Here is an 18,816-nt window from a genome sequence, read left to right as displayed (position 1 = left end):
AAATCAAGATAAAATACTTCAACTCTCTTTGCAGAGCTTGATGGACAAAATACGCAAAGGGAAAACAGTTGCTTTACTCAGACTTTTGCAACTAATGAACTTGTGAGCTTCTATCGGTAGATTTTCATGCAATGTAGGAACAATGTTCTTCCTCCAACAGAACTGCTGAGTATCATGATAAAGTTAAACACACAGGACATTCAAGAGGAAGCACTGTTCTTGTCTCTTAATAGTGTAGCAATGTTACTTTTAATGGAATTATGAAAGCTTTATTTTGCCCATGTCCCCAAGAACTGACAGCAGTGAGGATGCACCAGCATAGCTGTTAGAGATGAAGTAGTTTTCTTTTGGACAAGAATTCCCCCTTTCTCCTAGTCCTCCTTTTCTCTCATGTTTATTTTTTTTTACTCTTTTATTAGGCTGAAGACTTTTTGAAGCAGAGGGCTACCTTTTATTGTGTATTTGTACAGTGAGAGGGAATGCAGAATTCCATTCCTTTTGGAAAATCATCAAAGCTGTTTCTTGCTTCAAAACACTCTGCTCACTCCGTAATTCAATTCAGTTTCTGTACTTTCCTCATACAGGTAAATTTAGTTCCAAATAAGAAGTCTTATAAAATTTTCATTCTTTTCTAGCAGTTATGTAGCATACCTGACATAGAGAAAAGAATCACCACCTGAAACAAAACTGGGAACATAGTCTTTTAGTAAATTTCCAGTTAAAGATATATCTACACAACAAAATTCTTCTAGCATGGATGTCAGTGACGCAAAGGGACAGAACTACCAGCTGGTAACAATACCAACAGCAGCATTTAGCAAAACTGCCTTTTTATCAGTACTGTTGCTAACAGCAGATGATTTATACAACAGAAGTACGTCTATTTTTTCTTTTGTCCTGACAAAAAGCATTCATCTGACATACCTTAACAACTTCAGAATATTGATATGCCACCTTAATGCTTCCCTGTTATAGCTATTTAAGCCAGTGCTGACACTGTCTTGTCATTTTTCCCTTATATGAGCACTGTCACTTGTCTGGCCCTCCCGTGAGCTAGTCCGGGAGCCAAGAAGATTACATGCACAATCAGCTTTTGTGTGGTTTAGTTCCTTGAAACAGATCATCAAAGGGTTGGCAAGCACCAGACCTGTCACAAGGAAGGAGGTGGGAACGGGAATACACTGCCACAACTCTGGCTGCATTGACTTGCATCATCGGAAACTGTTGTGGAAAACAGTCATGGTCAAGACCCAGACACTCATTATTCAGAAGTCTCTTCTGTACTTACTGAAGGTATTGAAATGCACCACTTTGAGAAGATGTGTTATTGACTGTTTCACTTAGTGTCACAGTTCCATACTGGTTTAGTGCTTTTCAGAAATTCAAAAGAATCTTCTTCATATTGCACTAGCTCAAAGGTAAGGTCTCATGACGGGCCACTAAAGAGTAATAAGTTACAACAGCATCAATAAACGTTGAAATGGACATCACAAATAGAGTTAACAAGTCTGTACACTAGCTCATGTTTATATTTCACTTTTAAATGCTAGGGTAGGTGTGTGGGTTTTTATTTGTTTTTATTTAAGTGTAACACACTAAATTAACAAACAACTTCTAGGGTTATTGAGCTAATCAGAGCATCTAAGTTCACTACTAAGAGACAGCTTAAAGTTCTTGCTACAGCCAAAAGCAAATGAGGCATTTTCAGGTACCCTAGCTATGCCTGTCAATCAATTGGAAACACTTGACAGTATTCTTGTTTATATGGCGAACCTTAAGCTTTCAGACTTTCCACCCCAGAGAGATGAAAAACAGCAGACAGTGCCTCCTTCTTTCAGGTTACTTATAAACTCAGTTAGTGCATCTTCACTCGTAGTAAAAACTAGTTGGAAAGGGTGAAAACCAAGCTTGGCTTAACTCTAAGAGTACCCATTTCTCCACATTCCTGGAATGATTTGAGTTCATTTTGGGGTAACTCCTGTTCAAACTCTTCTGACCATATCTCCCAGCAATGTTCACAGTTCACAGCTTTCACAGTGGAATGTAGTTGCACAGACCTACGGTTCTGACCCATGGCTATCCAGCACTGAAAGACAGAACAGTTTGCCTGAATGGCAAACTGAAAGATTTGTGGCATCCGCTGAAGTTGAGCAAGTAAGAGAATGAGAGAAGGACAATTAAAACCATTAAAGGGTCAAGCAGTTGTCTTATAAAAAGCAGACTGAAAAGGTTGGGCCTCTTCAATTCAAACAGGAAAAGCCGAAGGTGGGGCAGGAACATGACTGAATTTTACAAAATAAAAAAAGGCAGCAAATGAATTGAATAAAGCCTGATTGAGACAAAGGCTGTGAAGGAGATGAGGTTTTACTGCAAGATGCTAATTCTTGCTGAAGCACTCAACTTACATCTGTCCATTAAGGTTTTATTGCCTTCTGATTACAAAGTGTTAACTCTTTTCCTGGTAAAGTACTGCTTCGAAATACAAGTGGAAAGTCATCTTCTATAATGAGAAATCTAGACATGTGCTAGAGAAAAGCTTTTGTTTTATAGCACAAATCTGTGTCAGGAGAAGCCTTACCTACAAGACAAAGAAGGAATAAATTTCAGCACAAAAAGTCTTGCCAAGTTATTACTGTATCATTAACAAAGTTACAATAACTTCCCTCAGAACACTGTTTTCTGACTCATGGTTATGTCTAAAGATTTCTAGAGACAAAACCCAGTTCCTTAAAGTCCTCCTTAAACAAGAAAGTCTCAGACAGATCTAAAATGCTGTTCAATGAGATATGAAGAAAGTAAAGGGACAGTCTTCTCCAATTCATTATCAAGCTAGATGGATTCAAAAACGATTCTGCCTTAGCATGGGGATTCACCATTGCTTTCATACTACGGACAACTACTTTGATATAGGTACAACTTAAGTTCTAGGGTAATGGTTCCCCCAAAAACTTCAGCAGACTGTATAGTTGCCCTTCCACTCTCTGCTCACCCACTAATTTTGAATAACTGCATTAATGCAACTTTATTATTTTCAGAAAAAACTTTTTCTTAAGTCCCTTTATTCGTCATGGCCTCCTTCAGTTTCAGATTTTCTAAAACAACAACCAACAGACTAATTTTTAAGATTGACACTTCAAGGTAACAGTCACTTACTCCTCTGTAGTATGGAGAGATTTAGCAAATTTTAAACCCTAATCAATAAATTGCTTTGCCTCTTGTAGTACGATCCTACTTTTTCACTTCTTCATATTCCTCTCCATAGAAAAACCAGTAAAAATTAAAAATCGTATCACAGAATAGCATGCTTCAGGTAATCAGAAGCTTCTTAAAGCCAGATTTTGGGTAGAACTTGATTCAAGCATGAATCTATGCTTGAGCAATTTCTTGCTCTAGGCTACACGTCATTAACTAAATAGAAAATGGCTCGAAAATATAAACACGGCTACGTAAAGGTGAAAAAGGTTGTGTCTTTCTCTTAGCTTCCAAATCACCATTCATGCTTAGCTGTTTTACATTAACCTCTCTGTATAAACACATGCAATCCCACAGAATACTGCAAACCAGTCTTAATCCAGAAGAGTAAAAATAAGCAAGAAAAATCTTGGACTTGATGATCTTGCATGTCTTTTCCAACCTCAGTGATTCTGTAACTTAGTTTTACATACACTTAGAACTGCTTTAAGAAACAGTATGTCCTCCTAAAACCAAATATGATAGTTTAGGTAGGTGCATAAAATATACGAATAATCTTCCACTACTATTTTATTGTGAATTTTTTGCTTTAGGGAGGTCTTCTGCTGCATGTACTTTAGTTGGTTTGTATCATGAATGTAGAGCATATTCAACAGAAAATTTGAAATGCCAATGGAAAATTAACATTCACAGGAAAGCCTTAATATTTTGTTGAAGTATGAATACCATTGCGAAGTGGTTTGAAGTAGCCTACTAGCTTATACTGAATATTATTTACGCAATTTTTATTGCCTGACATCCTTCAAACATATTCTGCAACTACTAGGTCTTCTTTCTCTCTAAAAAGATTCTTTCCCATTTCTGAGTGGAAAAAATGTGTTTCCACATGACATATCTGAGACAGTTAAAATTTCTTTCAAGCATTCCATCCTGTAATCATGTTATAAAGCCATTAAAAATTAATTAGAGGGAGTTACAATATGTATTTTACATGGGTTTGGAGAAAAATTATAAAACACCATTCATTTTTTTACTCTGTGCTATTAATCCAGTCTGTTTTGTTTTCTAACTGCAAATTTCATGGCTTTTCTATCACTAAACATTGAAAACTGGAACAATCCAAACAGTATCAAGTGAAAAGATAGCACAAGCATTGTATTTGTGTCATTTGGCAGCTACTGTAAAGTAAGACAATAGGCAAAAGAGGTGAGACAATATGAATTCGTCAATTCCATGTATAATCTGAATATAATTAAAGGTTATTGGGGGAGCACAAAGAAGCAAAGACCAAAAAAGTATTCATAAATGACACTTCAGGCACCAGGGTCTCAAGGAATGCATTTAAGATCTCAAACCAGAGAGTTTAATTACATGCTGCCTGTTTTACACAGACACAACTGTCACTGAAGGAGAATGATGTTTATAAAATCATGCAAGATTCTCAAAACATGGGTCATGGCCCATGAAATATGTAAGGCCCATTCATAACTGCATTCAACTTAAAAAAAATAATCCCAAACTGGGGATTGTGGCATTTGTAAATACAAACCCAACAAACTATTTCTTCAATATTCTTTATGGGGTGGTCAAAACTAGAATTTGAGTCACCACCAAAAGAAACTTGTGAACTACTGCTCTGCAACAATAGCACGTATTACTGCTTGGAGGATTGTATTACTGGAGGACTACTTCCCTGCCAAAGATTAAGCTCAAAAGATTTAACCAATTTGTCTACAAAACCTGTTAAAAAAACAAACAAACAAAAAACCCAGTACCACAACATTTTTTAGCTCCTATAACAGAATTACTTAATTAGGTAGACTGCATCTGACTTAGATATGAAGAATTATTTCACCAAGTTAGAACAGCTTAAAGGAGCTTCATTCTGCAGTCTATCTGACAACATTAAACAGTCACATTTAGCTTATGCCTGAAGTCCAAAGTTTTACTCTCCAGACAAGGAACCAACAGTCCAAGCACTTACACAAATAGTTAGCTAAGAAATATGAAATATCAGATGACATGAAAAAAATAGGAACTTTTATAAACATAGATAGAAAAAAATCAAATAATGATTTCCTATTTACTTAGGAGTTTTAAACAATTTATATAACTGTGCTCACACCTTGGAAAAGATGACTGCCTTACCAAGGAGTGATCATGAGCATTCTATATTTATCCTCCATAAACTTGTCTGCAGTTTTAATTCTGAATGTAACAGACAGACAATACATTACTCATAAGTTAAGTATTGTGATCCTGATCTTAAGCCAAGTGACTTCAAGATGTCCAAAAAGTGAGACACGAAACACGTGCTGTAGTTCTTACTTCTTTAAAATATTTCCCTGCTACAGACAAAATGAAAGGAGATATTACCTTCAGCAAATAGCCATTTAAAACAAGAAAACTATCTCAGTTTACAATCTACGGATGACTTTCTTGCACTGCCTATTTCCTCAGAAAACTTAGCTAGAGTGACAATAGGTGTAAAGAGCTCTGTAAAGCTTTCCCCTTGACACATTTCCCATGGTTTAAAACAGTGATACTGCCTTTTCCTTATCTGGTATCTTCAACATGCTAAAACTGCAATAGTGTGAAAATAAAGATAACATTATAGAGCAACTCACCAAGCTGATCGGCAAGACTAAAATCTTTTTTCTTCTGTGAACGGTCACACATCTTTTTTCATCTAGACCATACACAGCAGACCTAAAATACTCGTGCTACTCTTACAGGAATTACTGTTCTTAGCAAGCTTTAGGTAAAGTTTTAGTTCTATTTTACTTAGACTAAATATTTAAAATTGAACATTGCCATCTTATACATCAGTCTCTTGAGAGTAAATCAACTCTCTTCTCTCTATCTACTAATGCTTTTATGGCTAAACAAAGCAACGTGGCATCTAAGTGAATATTATGAATTCAGATCTCCTGAGGACAACTGCACTATTTTACTGCTCCAGTTTAATCAGAGGACAACTTATATAGTCAATTATGAATGAAAATAGATTAGAACAAAATATATTTAGTATAGCGAACAATTTTAATAAAAATTGTCAGAAGTTCTGCACTGATTCATTCTTATGTATTAAAATTCAACTTAGGACACTTTCACCTGCTTTTTCTTTCCAGGTCTAAGCTTATGGCAGAGTGAAACTTCGGGTTCACGAAACACAGTATTTGACTGGAAATTTTCAAACTAGTACCAAACATACAGGATTTCAGACGAACTCAAGCAATATCCTTCCACAGGGAACTGTATCTTTTATATAGGAATGTTTGTGAGTTCCAACAGCTCTTAACAATTTCTTCTAAACAACTAGTGGAGCTAATGACACCAGGTTAAGTCAAAAGATAAAGAGCAGACAAAAAGCAGCCTATCAGTGCTTCCCCTTAGATATCAAGTGGTCAAAATCTATTCCAATGAGTGTTAAGTTACAGATGTAAAAGGTATCCACCCTAGCAAGCAGCATGGTACATTAATATCATTAAGATAACTTCAAGTTGCAATATCCAACTGTAGGAATTATTTAGAACAATGTGCTATAAGGCCACAGAAACAAGGAAATACAAATTTTCCTTGCTCTGCCCTGATTTTATTTTCAGGTCAGACTAGTTAAGGTATTTTCTAGGGTTAGAAAGTAAGTTATGATGTTAGTGCTACACAAAGGTACTTCTAAGCAGTCACCAATTGTCAGTTCATATTTTAGCACTAAAAGGAGTTAAGGCTGCACTATCATTAAATGATATAATTGGTCCAGTCTTATTAAATCACTATTTAAAAATTCTATTTGTTTCTACCTGCTGTAGGAGACATTAAGGCAAAAACAAGCTCTGCTGTAAGTAATATTGGTACATTACAGGTACGATTGTTTTAATACAGAAACAAAAGCTTAACTTAATTGAAGCAACGGCATTAGTTTATCAGACTTGAAGAAACACTGTCATCAGAAGTTCACTATCATTACCCAGAGATGAGTTTGTATTGGCCACTACCGCAAAAAGAGTATATATGAATACTTAATGTAGTTGTAATTTTCAGAAGATAATGCATTTGGGTAATGCTGTTCACCATGATTATGGCTACCAGCTTCCACAACATTTCTTCTCTGAACCTAAATAGAAAGCAGAATAGGCTTTTTAATCAAGCACCAGTTAATTGCTGAGAGTTGGAAAACTTGTCTTCATAACTTTAGATGAAATGCAAATATTTCATTTTCCAAATTCCTATGAGAATCTTATATATGCAATGCTTCCAACATCTTAGATTCAGGGTAATAAATGTGATATTATAAATGGGCAGAATATTCCAAATCAAACTAAGAAGCATGAATGCAATTAAAATCCAGACAAGTACAAAGCATTCTCTGACAATAATTTGCCCATTTCTATTAAAATATATAGACACAATATAGTCTCTCTATATACATATACAATATATAGATACCCTATATCTTATATAGTATACTGCTACATATATTCTACCACTATAGAATCTGTTCCCGCAGAAGACTTAAAATTAGTATATTCATACAGATGGTAGCCATGATTATCATAATGATGGTCAAGAGGCCATGAATTTATTGGAGGAGTATCCTCTAGTGAAGGGCTCAGAGATTACACAAACTAAACACTAGGAGAATGCCTTTCTGCAATTTAGTGTACAATGTTCTTACTACCAAAAAAGGCTGGCAAATTTTACTGAAATATAGTTCCAGCACTTTATTTCATTCAAAAAATCTTAGGACTTCCCTTAACTTAGGAAGATATCTTAATTTTCATTAGTTATGTGCATCTGTATGCTAAAGATTCTCAATGAGGAACTTCAAGAAAGAGCCACAGAACACATTAGGCATTTTAAACATCCGTTTTCACACCATCTAAACATTAACTTCTGGGAATTTAGAAAGCAACTTAAAGCTGATGAAAATCTTCACGTGCTTATTTAAAATGACTACAGTTTAATACTTACTTATACTGATTCACCATAAAGCAATGTTTACTATGTGTGCTGAACTGACACTTGATACAATAGGGCAACATAACACACAATAAAGTAACATGATATAATAATGTAACTCATTTCTAAAAACAAACTGATTACAATTAACTTTAACACTAGGAGCCTAAGATTTTTCAGAGGACTTAACCTTATCAAATCAACAGCAGTTTCAATCTCTCAATCTCTTCCTCTTAAAAAAAAAAAAGGAAAAAGAAAAAAGAGTAGTTGGAGATCTAACTGCCAAATTTCAAAGTTGAAATCAGGCCCCAGTGCTAATATTATGCTTCTTCAGTCGCTTTCAGACCCCTGGCAGCCCATTCAGTAATTCTAAATAACCCATGAAAAGCAATTTTAAAAGATTGGAAAAAAGTCTATCATCAGCAACCTCAAAATTCTCTTTATAAGGGCCATCACCTGATACTAAAGTACTGCAAGGGTCTGTAAGTTGAAAAAGGATGGAAAACTACACCATTATTCATTAGCAAAGAGTAAAAAGAAAAGAAAACAGCCTAAAAGGGGCCTCTTTGAAGAGGCTGAAAAGAGCTAGAATGAAAAGTCCTATACAACCATAAACCTTTGCCATCAGTGGTCTGCAGTTACACAGCTCCTCTGATCACAAGAGTATTTTTAAACATTACTTAGAAGTTAGAGAATACAAATGTACGAACTGTCAGAGCAAAGAAAGCTTTAGAAAACCAGAACAAACTGCTTTGAAGGAAATAAGCTCTTCTAGTAATTTGGCTAAGTTATTAAAAAAAATAATCAAGACCCTTGTACTTCATCGGGAAAAAGGGGAACAAAACACAAGTTTGAATCACATACAAAACTAGTTATCACTAGACATAGCATTTTTGTAATGTAAATAATTTAATCAGCTAGGCTTCATAATACTGTCAAAATCATTTAAGAGTTGCTTTTGAGTTTTTATTTAAATATTTGATACTTCATCAAGATGAGTTACACAACTAAACAAAATACTTCTCTATGAGAAATCATAGGTTAGATTGGTTACATGCTGTGTTTTATTGTAAGTCCAAAGTATACAAAGCCTTATTTATCTGGCAATTCCATTTTATCATATGTCTGCCAAAACCCTGTCATAGACTGACTCCTAGGATCTTAAACAAAGGCAAATGTAACCGACACTAGGATGTTGGGGGTTTTTTTGTGAAAAACAAAACAAAACAAAAAACCCACCACACAAAAATTAAAACCCCACCCCCACACACACTTACATTACTTAAAGACAAAGTCTTCAAAAGTTGACAGTCCTATTCTAGTTTATAGTTTTGATTCCAAAATTTGAGAAGGTATTGAATGGCGATTCTTGCAGTTTCTCATTTGAGGTGCATATCCAAGAAAGAATAACCTAACACACCCTTGCTTTCAAAACAGTTTCTTGCCAAGCATGCTCAGATGCAAGAACACAAGTACAGTTAGTATCTGTGTGCAATCCTTGTTCTCATACTAGATGGAAACAAAATGAATGCTGCTGAAAACATGCAGTAGGAGACTTTTTTTTTTTTTTGAAGTGGGAATTTTTCTCCAGGAATGCTAGTACCTGTAAATTTTCACATGTGCTACATTCACCCAGTTCACCAGTGTAACTGCATGTGTAATTCTGACTACTACAATTTTTAAAATAGGGTTTAATTTTGAAAAATTAAATTTTAACAGTTATCACTGTCATTTCACATTCAGAAATAAATCTCAGAGTGAAAAATCATATCCAACTGGAAAAAAAACCCCTCTCTTCTTGTACAGAAAGTACACTGAAATGCAAAATTTACCAGTTATCTTGCTCAGACACCTTCCTCTACAGACTATTGCTAATACAGACATGCCTACAGATAAATAGGTGAGAAGAGGTTTGAGAATGGGAGGGGAAATGCATGTGGGGGAGGAGGAGAACACGTTTAGTATTGTTATCTTTGAGGCTTCCCCAGTCACCTTTATGGGACAGAGCATTATATTCACAGAAAAGGGAATCAAAATGCCACTATGAATTTTAAAGAAATTCTTTAATACTCTGCAAATGCCGTTAGAGACATTATGTTTTTATAGTCACCAAGTTTTATGATATAGCGACTTCAGACATATTTCCCAGTCATTTTAATCAAAAAAATCTCTAATCTTTCACACTGACATGAGAACCACCATCTAGACTATGTATTACACCAACATCAATATAAACTAGATGCTCTTAAAATAGAAGATTCACACAAATTCCTAGGGTGGAAAAAACCCCACCTAGCATTCTGAACTAACTGTGGCACTTTTGCTCAAATTTACAAACAGGTAACACCATAGTACAATAAAATCTAAAATAATTTCTACCAAAAATAGCACATGTTTCCTGAGTACCCAGATTTCATAAACTCTCAAATGCAGTACTCTAACTATAACTGTTTCTTGAGCGAATTAACTCTCAGAAACACTGTAAATGCTCTTCTTTCTCATACTATTTTTTTCTAGTCTCAAGAACCTGCTCCAGAGTCTCAATTCACATCCGTTCCCCAATTCTCTCATGCTTACCCTCCATGATGTTTTTTCCACACTATCCCTAAACCAAATGTGGAGCATTAATGCCCTTTTAGAAAAAGGAAAAGTATCTAAAGATTTGTCTGAAAGAGACAGTCTTGTCAAACACTAGCAGCATTATACCTATGTCACTGTACTCTACTTTGCTTGATAAATTTAGATAAGCACCCTTAGAAACACTACTTGCACCAGTATACTTAAAGATCAAACAACTGAGAGAAATTAGGAGATCCAACACAGGAATTCTGCCACGTGAAGGAAGTCAAGATAACACAACTATTTAATTCAATTCCCCATAGAACAAGATAGGAGAATGCCCATTAAAAGCAACGTGAGCTTGGCCCTAGAAACTACGCACGAGGCACACAAGTAAATTTTACTGTTCCTGGGTTTCCTTCCACACAGAAACTTTAAAAAACAAAAGTATGAACTTCACACCTACAGTCTTTGTAAGACCAGAAGCCATGCTGTCCATGAGTCAAAAAAAACAAAGTACAGAAGAAGCGAGCGATTCAGCAACAGGCAGGGTGGAGCAGAAGGCGGGACAATGACCTAATAGGTCTTTTCTATCTTTAGTTTCATGAGCTTCTGTGAACAAGGGGCATCTGGATCGCACGCTCTGCTCTCCAACGACACACCACGGGAACTCGGGACACGACCCTTCTCGCAGGGCGGCAGGTGGGCGCAGCGCTTACCCGCCTAACGAAGTTCTCCGAAAACTCGATGCTTACAACAGGTATCCCAAGGTGACAGAGCTTACAGACAGGCAAGCTTTAGACAGCGTTGAACTCAGAAGCAATACTACGAGTCGTTTGTTAGCTACAAGCAATTCTGCAAGTGATTTGAGTGGCCCGCTTGCCCTTACCTTGAACACTTTACCGAAAGCACCATCTCCCAGCTCTCCTATAATTTCCCAGAACTCCTCAGGGTTCAGATCCCTCTTGACGTGCTCGTACTGTTTCTTCTTCTTCTCACCACCCAGCTTGAAGATCTTACGAAAGTTGAAGAAGGACATTTTTCCCCCTGCCGAGGGCGGCCAGCCTTCAGGCGACCAGGCGGAGGGAGGCGGCGGGCGGCGTCTGGCGGTGCCCCCTCAGCCCGCCGTGACCATCCGGGGCGGGCGGTCCCGCCGGGCGCGATCCCCACGAGGGCCGAGGAAAGTCCTCACGCCGCCTGGGAAGCCGTCACCCCCGGGCGCTGAGGGGAAACAACACCCCGAGATCCGTCGGAGCTCCCCAAAGGGGCCGGGCCCTCGACGCCAGCCGCAGCGGTCCTCCCTACTCGGCCGGGCCGGTGACCATCGCGTCAGCAACAAGTGCCGGGCTCTCTCTCCTCGGGACGGGCGGCTCGGCGGCGGCGGGCGGGGCGGAGGACGGAGCCTGAGCAGAAAGGGGGCGGCGAAGGGATCACGGCTCCCGCTGGAAGGGGGCAGCGGCTGCGCGCCGGGCAGGGGGGAGCGGTCACCCCGCTGCCCGCCGAGGGCGCTCCCGCCTCGGAGAACGGGGCGGACGTGGAGAGGGGAGGAGGCTGCCCCGCTCCTGACTGCCGGCCGCTGCCCTCACGGAGCGGGGCCCCGCGGCGTCCCGGGGTGGCAGCGCGAAGGAAGACGACGCTTCCTTCCCGGTCTCTCTCCCGCTCGCTCCCCCGCCCTCTCGCAGAGCGGGGCCCGGGCGGCACCGTTTCCTGCGGGGCGGGGCGGCACCTCCTCCTCCACCCGCCGCCGGCGCGTGCGCGCGCCCCGTGCCCCCGCCCCTCTTCCCGCGCTCCCGGAACCGCCTCGCGCTCCGGCCGCGGCCGCCGCCGCCACCGCCACCGCGCGAGCGCACGCGCGCCACCGCCTCCTCCAGCTCATGCGCACGCGCCATGCCAACAGCCCCACCCCCCCAGCGAGTCGTCGCCGACAAAGGTGGGGAAGAGGCGGGGCTTCCCGTCCCACGTGACGCGGCGGCGGCGGCGCGAGCCAATAGGAGCGCGCCGAGGCCTCCGGCGGGTAAGTTGGTGTCTGGCCCCAAGATGGAGGCGGGCATCTTCTTCCCCCTCATCCTCCCTTTCCTTAGGGCCTGGGTGACAGTGTTTGGGGGGAGCGAGTTCTCGTCCTTTCCTCCTGTTTTTCTTTGGGGGTAGGCTGCGTACTCGCAGTTGGGGGGAGAGGGAAGTGACTTTTCGTCCTCTGGTAGCTGTTATCGGAGGGGCTGCGTGGAAAAGGGATCCTTTACTCTCTGCTGAGGTGCTTATCCTGAAGGATACCCTGCTCCTTTCTTATTTCTTGTGTAGGGAAGGTCTCTCCAGTCCTGGGGCAGAGGGTGATGTTTCCTAGGTAGGGGGACAGCTTCCTTTCAGGGCTGGCTGGGTACCCTCAGTTCCTCTTTTCAGCGTAGGTAGACTCTTTCCTCCCCCCCACATTGCTCCCAGGTCTGATTGTGGGAGCTGAAGGGGGTATGAGGCCCTCTTTGTGTGCCAGAAGCGTTGTGATGGAAGGTGGTGCCTCCTGGAGAATTTGAGCTCGGTATGATTCTTTGAGGAAGGTGTTGGTAGAAAAAGGGAATGCTGGAAGACTCTTTTGTTTGTGGTCCAGTGCTGTTCCTAGTCCTGCTACTGGTTTGTCACAGCAGGGTGTGATGTTAATGTGCTGCACATGTTCAGTATCTTGTGAGATTTAATCGGTAGGACAGGCTTGAATTTCCTTATCTCACAACCCTCTCTTCCCACAAGTGATTCCTTCATCAGCCTAAAGTATGATTGTATTTTAATTGTTGTGTTGTTTATATGCCAACAAATGTGTGGTATTTCTTCACATGAAAGCAAGAGGTGTTCCCAATGCCTGCATAAGGGGCAATTAGCAGACATCTTGGAGACAAAGTTTAGGCTGTGATGAGAGGCAGGAAGTCGATCTTGCAGTTAAGGCAATGATGTGAGACCTAAGAGAGATCTGACAATGAGACAAACAACCAGTGAAGATCATGCGATCCCTTATCCTCATATGAACCTGAGTGCCTGCAGTTACCACTAATTTAAACTCTGTTATAAGCTTCTAAAGATCAAGCCTCTGGTGTGTATCATTCCTTAGACCATTTTATTAGCATGACAGTAGTTTGCTATCTAAGGAGGGTAGTCCATGTGTAAACTCAGTAATAATAATGAGGCATTGAGATGCACCAGTTACGAGGATCACATGGCAACCTCTGCAGTCTCCTTGAAAGAAGCATGTCTTTAAGAAACAGAAAGTGCTGGGCTGAGTCAAGGAAGGGATATCAGCAAGTGAGTTGTCTATTAGTACAGGTGTTTGTAGTATTGAAGATTAGAAAAATGGTTCAGAAAGAAGCAAGGGCATAGAAGTAGCCTGGAACTGAACTTTGCATCCTGCGTTAACGATGTTTTTTTTTTAGCTGAAACGTGCTGGGGTAGAAGCCTTTTAAGAATATGTTGGCATGGTATGTTGAGTAATTAGTGATGCTAATAGTATTTATAGTGTACAGGAACACATTGTGCTAGGCACTGTCCTGCCACAGAACAAGGAGATGGCCTGTGTCACAAAGAGTTCATGTTGTGTCATGAGTTAATTTCTTTAATCTGTATAAAATTAGTTTCAAGGGTAGTACTACTCTATGAATTTAAAGCCTTTCAAGTACTCTTGCTAACCTGGTAGCAGTCCTGATTTGTTGTAATAATCAGCATTTGTTGTTCAAAAATTATCTTGGGCTTTGTGGTTCCTTTGTACTGACAGCTTGGCCACAAACTGTAAAACTGTTGAGGAGGGTGTTAAAGCCGAGAATGTTTATGTGTGTAAGGGTAATGCCAAGAAACAACTGCAATCCAAATGAGCTGTTTTCTTTTCTCCTCTATAATCTGCCTGGATGGCTGGACATATTAACTTAATTTGCAAGTTTCATGCAAATAGTTTGGATTAAATACAATAACAAAGAAAGTGACTGATAAGTTTTCTCCAGTATTACCAGCAGCAATTTAGCTTCTGGAATCTTTTTTTTTTTAATTCAATTTCCTTTTCCTCTCTATAATACCTTTTTTATTGCCCCTTCAGGTGGGATGATCGCTTTGATTTGGATGTTAAAATACAATGATGGCTTTAATAATAATTTTCATTTATTTTTTAAATTTAATATTTTTTGTTTTAACTTTTTGCTTTCTCTTGGATAAAAAGTGGTTTGGGCCTAATTTCCATCTGTTTAATTTGAACTGACTAATTGATAGGATATGGGGAAAAAAGAAATCCAAAGCCGTAGCATGAAATCCTTGTATCTAGGCAGGATTAGTTTTTCTTTATCCTCAGGGTTAATATCACAGGGCAGCGGAAGAAGGGGCGGGGGGAATGTATGTGTGTATGTCAGAGTTAGTAATAATAACTGGAAATAAATGCAAAACGAAAAGAAAATTTCTTGAGCTATATGTGAACAAATGCAGTTGAGCTTGCTGCCTTAATAAGGCTGGCAGTTACGGGACTGGGATACCAGGGCCCGGTTCTTTCTCAGCTCTATCAATAAATGAACTTTTGACTGTAAGTAGTTCACATACAGCATCTATATAATGTATCAGATTGCTTTGAATGTGTGTGTGATAAAACAGGTTCACTCAGAGCAGAACAGGGACAGTAGTGCCATCCTACAAATGACTAAATCTTAGTAGGTACTACAGATGTGTTGCTTTAGACTTTTATAAAGATAGTCTTTCTGTTCCAGAGAGCTTTTAATTCATATGATATTGAAAATATAAGATGAAAGGCTGGCACAAGAAATGAGCGATTAATCCAGTGATAAAGTTCTGCTTTTAACTTTTTTTTTTTTTACTTATTCTTCAACAAGCAATTCAAGATAAAAACATTATATCTGAAAAGGAAAACTGCGGCTCAGTCTCAATTTTTCCCTTATTCTTTCACTGTGGAATTACAGCTTGACACTCAAAAATAAACTCTGTAAGGTGAAGGTTAAGTGCTAGTAGCAAATTCCTCCCAATTTGCATTGACTTCCTGGTATGGAGGAGGCTGTATGAAGCCTGGTGGGGTTTTTTGTGTGTGGTGTTTTGTGTTTTTTTTTTTTTTTTTCCTGGTAGCAGGAGTTTTTAGCAACTGTAAATGTTTCCAGATGGTAAGGATAAAAAGGTAAAAGTGAGTTATAAGTATATTAAAATTTCTCCTTCAGGAATTTAATGCAATGTGTTTTGAAAATTCAGTGCTTCCTTAAAATGTCAGAGTAAAGATGTTAAAGAACTATCTTGGTTGTGCATCAAATATACTGGCTTAAAAATAGCTGTAACTCTTTACTGCAATCTTTTTCATCTCTTTGAGGTTTAGAAGTCTCCTTTATACTTTCTGCTGCATAATATCACCATCCTTTCCCATTGACTTTGACGCTTACACTTGCTACTGTTCCTAACTCCCTCTTGAAGTTCTACTTCTTTTTAATTTAAACTGCTCTGCTTCAGTTTCTCTTCATTGAAGAGAAATACTTGCTTCAGAAATATAATTTGAAATGTGTTCTTCACAGCATATATTGCCCTTTCACTGCAGTCCTACATCCTGTCTTCAGTTCTTTCAAAGTACTTAATGGTATATTTTTATATTGTCTTGACTTACTGTCCACCTACGCTTTCACTGATCTCCTCCAATCTTCTTTCTGATGTTTGAGTTCATTGAACTGCTGTAAGGCCGCAGGTGGCTTGTTCGTGGTTAAATCTGAGGCATAATTCTTGTTTCATCTGTCTTAATCTGTCTGTCACCTTTGGCACTCAACACTGTTCATTCTGTTTTCTTTACTTGATGTATGTGGTGTTGTCATTGATATTTTCCAATTACATGGTGGTGTTTTTCCATAGACTCTATTATTTCTACTCTGTTCTGTTCCCGAAGTTAATGTTTTTTGCTGTATTGGACTCATTTCAGTTCTAAGCATCACTGTAACTTCTAGATCCTTCTAGTTAACCCCCTACTTTCCTTTTTAACCTCCTTCTTTTTGCATTCTTGGTTTTTGCCAAGACCTCATGTGTCCAGCCTCTGTATCTGAAGATAAGCTTCCAAAAGCTGCCTTGCTTCTCTCTGTCTGACTCCTTTTTCCTTGGAGTTCAGGATTTTATGGAATTAAGTTTTGATACTTCACCTTGTACCACCATACCTTTACTAACTTTCCTCAGTCCTTCAGGCTTTATGAGAAATTTTTGGTGACTCTCCCATACCTGACCTTTTTCTCCCTTCTCCTGTTCATCATCAGTCATTTTTCCTTTTCTACTGTTCTGAATGTGTTGCCTTCTCGTAGGAGCACCTCAGTTCAGTGGATTTTAAATACCATGGTGTTTTCAGTCTCTTTCCATCTTGTATATTGACCTTAAAGATATTCCTTTTCTTCCCTCTGACATTTGCATCTTCTTTGTGTACATGCCAAGTTTTTAACTTTTTGTCCTTAGTCTGTGACCCCTCTACACTTGCTATGCTGTACCTGACTCCTGTGTTCTAATGCTGTAATTAATGGTGGTAAGTACAGAGGAGCTAGCGGTATCATTAATTAATAACCCATGTTTATGACAAGGTGAAGAAGGAAATACAAAAGAAGGCTAAAAAACCCTTTTTATTTCTTTGTGATGTAAGAGAATGGCCTAAAAGGCTGTACATTTTTCCTCCAAGGAGCATCAAGTCGTGTTACCCATTTACTGGAAGCCTTGAGAGGGGAGACCGTATTGTATATAGCACTCTTAAAGCCATTCTATTAAACATGCAGTTGACAGATATGTAGCTTAGAGACTTGTATTTCTGTTCTGCATTTGAAATTTAAAGATGTCTTCACAGAGGAACAAAAAAGAGACTGTTTTGTGCTCGGTATTTCTGATGTGAGTAACAGGAATAGTTCAGTCATCACAGAATCACTAAGGTTGGAAAAGACGTGTAAGGTCATCAAGTCCAACCATCAACAAACCCCACCATGCCCATTAAACCATGTCCCACAATGCCTCGTCCACACGTTGCTTGAACACCTCCAGTGATGGTGACTCCACCACTTCCGTGGGCAGCTTATTGCAGTGTCTCACCACTCTCTCAGTAAAGAAATTTTTCCTAATATCCAGCCTGAACCTCCCCTGGCGCAACTTGAGGCCATTTCCTCTCATTCTATCACTTTTCACTTGGGAGAAGAAACCAACACCCACCTCTCTGCAACCCCCTTTCAGGTAATTGTAGAGAGCAATGAGGTCTCCTCTCAGCCTCCTCTTCTGCAGACTAAACAACCCTAGTTCCCTCAGCTGCTCCCCATAAGGCTTCTGCTCCAGACCCATATATAATACAAACAGGAAGAAATGATAATACCAGAGGTTAGATGCTCAAGAGCTTGCCCGTATCTCATTAGCCAGAATCGATGCTCAAGCTCCTATCAAGAACTTGGAAACTATGCATTACAGGACTTCTTTTTTTTTTTTAATGCATTATGGTAGGACCGGTTAATCTAAGAATTGTCGTAGAAACGTGGCATTTGGAAGCTTCAACATATAAGGGTATTATTTGATGTTTGCAGTGAAAAAATTCAGTGTTAAAATGTTTAGGAATAAGATTGAACTAATTTTGGCTTCATAAAAATCAGTGTGTTTAGTCTAAATTGGCCTAGGTTTTTCAGTAGTCAGTGGGGAACGGTATCTTCAGAGGACAATTCACTCTTACCCCTTTCAAATACTTAGCTTTATCACACAGTATTTAACTGTGTGAGGTGAGTTGTCCTGGAAACATGTGACGGGGCTGGTTCTTCCTACCTATGGAGTTACCACTGCCAGCAGAATTCTTGGAGTGCAGTTCTCTTCATATCGGGCAACAGCTCTGGGATGATGACAGAGCAAATATAAAAGTTGCCAAATTACCTGAATGTTTACAAGTAAACTGATGATGTCTGAAATCGAATGTCAGAAGAAAAAGCAATAATGTAGATACAGAAATCTTGAATAAGGATCAGATATTTCAACAAATAATACAAGAATATTTCTTGGAAACATATTGTGTCAACAGTGTTCAAGCTTTAACGTGTTAACTTCATTGAAGTTATTGCAAAAGAGAAATATGTTTTTCTTATTCTAGTTGGTCTGCAAGAAAACCACCTT

At 39.2% G+C, this 18,816-nt stretch overlaps 1 protein-coding gene across 1 annotated transcript in view; it reads right to left on the bottom strand.

Annotated features, from left to right (window-relative positions):
* The window catches only part of SLK (STE20 like kinase), a 51,330-nt gene extending 39,555 nt beyond the window's left edge, over nucleotides 1–11,775 (bottom strand). Inside the window, exon 1 of the mRNA XM_059820895.1 lies at nucleotides 11,600–11,775. Coding sequence (XP_059676878.1) covers nucleotides 11,600–11,749 — 150 coding nt within the window. The 5' untranslated portion in view covers nucleotides 11,750–11,775. The remainder of the gene's footprint in view (nucleotides 1–11,599) is intronic.
* Nucleotides 11,776–18,816: the final 7,041 nt, after the last annotated feature.

This window comes from Gavia stellata, chromosome 9, assembly GCF_030936135.1.
Source record: "Gavia stellata isolate bGavSte3 chromosome 9, bGavSte3.hap2, whole genome shotgun sequence".
NCBI classification, from domain to species: domain Eukaryota; kingdom Metazoa; phylum Chordata; class Aves; order Gaviiformes; family Gaviidae; genus Gavia; species Gavia stellata.
The sequence above is the reverse complement of the archived record's forward strand: the minus strand, read 5'-3'. Positions and strand labels throughout refer to the sequence as shown.